The sequence below is a fragment of the Limanda limanda genome, chromosome 2 (genome assembly GCF_963576545.1).
Source record: "Limanda limanda chromosome 2, fLimLim1.1, whole genome shotgun sequence".
Lineage (NCBI taxonomy): Eukaryota > Metazoa > Chordata > Actinopteri > Pleuronectiformes > Pleuronectidae > Limanda > Limanda limanda.
This window is the reverse complement of record NC_083637.1, coordinates 803,054-805,000: the sequence shown is the minus strand read 5'-3', so window position 1 is coordinate 805,000 and position 1,947 is coordinate 803,054. Positions and strand designations below refer to the sequence as shown.

Below are 1,947 nucleotides of genomic sequence, written 5' to 3'. Positions count from 1 at the left end.
ATACACACCCAACTAACACACACACACATAGTACTCACACACAGTACACACACACACACACACACATAGTACACACACACAGTACATATACACAGACACATACGTGCAGTACAGACACACACACACACAGTTTACTTTATTTAAATCATGTTGTATGGTGAGTCGCACACATGAGTAGGCGTGTAGTTCACTCTGACTACACGTGTGTACTGTGTGTACTGTGACCCTGTGTGTACTGTGACCCTGTGTGTACTGTGTGTACTGTGACCCTGTGTGTACTATGTGTACTGTGACCCTGTGTGTACTGTGTGTACTATGTGTACTGTGACCCTGTGTGTACTGTGTGTACTGTGTGTACTGTGTGTACTGTGTGTACTGTGACCCTGTACTTCATGTAGTTATTCTGATATTAACATTACATCTTCAAAAGTTGAAACATTTAAAGGAGCTTTTATTCTGACAGGATTAGTTCTCAGCTGTTCAGCCTCAGTTTGACATGTCGTTCTGTCTGAAACCAGATCCAGTTCTGGATCTGCCCCTGGTCCAGGTCTGGATCTGCCGCTGGTCCAGGTCTGGATCTGCCGCTGATCCAGTTCTGGATCTGCCCCTGGTCCAGGTCTGGATCTGCCGCTGATCCAGTTCTGGATCTGCCCCTGGTCCAGGTCTGAATCTGCCGCTGGTCCAGGTCTGGATCTGCCGCTGGTCCAGGTCTGGATCTGCCGCTGGTCCAGGTCTGGGTCTGCCGCTGGTCCAGGTCTGGATCTGCCCCTGGTCCAGGTCTGGATCTGCCGCTGGTCCAGGTCTGGATCTGCCACTGATCCAGTTCTGGATCTGCCCCTGGTCCAGGTCTGGATCTGCCGCTGGTCCAGGTCTGGATCTGCCACTGATCCAGGTCTGGATCTGCTGCTGGTCCAGGTCTGGGTCTGCCGCTGGTCCAGGTCTGATGTCTCTCGCTGGTCTTGTCCCCCTTGCAGCCTGGTGCTGGTGGACTTCAGGGAGGACGGCGGGACCTCGGTCCACGTGGTGATGGGTCACGCTGTGGAAGAGGTGGAGGTCCTGCAGGACGCTGACGAGGCGACCACCGAGCTCCTGCGCGCCTCCTTCCTGCCCCCCCCGAGGACCTGCAGCCTGGACTCCGAGGAGCTGCTGAGGAGAAGGGGCGGAGTCCGGAGCTGGCTGGAGAAGAACCGGTTCCCTGTGGAGGAGGAGGGGGAGGAGCTGAAGGTGGCGGGGGTCCTGACCATTCGGGCCCCGTACGGACCTGAAGACTGCTCCAGCTCCAACCAGATCATTCTGGACCGCATCCAGAAAATGATCCAGAACCTGGTCCAGACTGAGCCCTGAATGCAGACCAGGACAGGAAATCCACCAATCAGATCGCTGCTCTGTGTCTGGACCAATCAAATTGGACCAGCAGCTCTGAGAGGCCTGACACCAGTTTGACTTTGTCCAATTACAACCACGGAACATTGAGGCCCCACCCCCCACGTGCTGATGTCATCAGTGTGATTAAAACGACAAACGTTCAAAATAAAAGTCTGTTATGATGCAAGTTTCCTTTACCTAAAAATATCTTTATTACTTAATTGTACAAAATAAAACAGATCAATATGTTGCAGCTGTTTTCTGATCCTGAGGTTTGATGAAAAGAATAAAGTTCTAACTAAGATCAATACTTCCTCTTGCATCACTGAGCTTATTACAAATATTCAAGATAAAACCTCAGTTACCATGGAAACGGGTCCTGCTCAGGCTCATTTGATTGGAGGGTTTGTGATCTGACGAGTCACATGACGGTGGTCACGTGACTCGTCAACTGCATAATAACATGAACTGAACAAGAGTCATGTGTCTTATGTGTTGTCATGGTGACATTGTTTCACTGTGACATCACTGCAGCCAACAGGAAATGACCCCCCCCCCCCACCGACAGAGACACGAGTCATG

General features: G+C 51.5%; 1 protein-coding gene across 1 annotated transcript in view; it reads left to right on the top strand.

The window, feature by feature from the left end:
- The window catches only part of gemin6 (gem (nuclear organelle) associated protein 6), a 2,092-nt gene extending 540 nt beyond the window's left edge, over positions 1-1,552 (top strand). Inside the window, exon 2 of the mRNA XM_061066366.1 lies at positions 975-1,552. Coding sequence (XP_060922349.1) covers positions 975-1,344 — 370 coding nt within the window. The 3' untranslated portion in view covers positions 1,345-1,552. The remainder of the gene's footprint in view (positions 1-974) is intronic.
- The last annotated feature ends 395 nt before the right edge of the window (positions 1,553-1,947 follow it).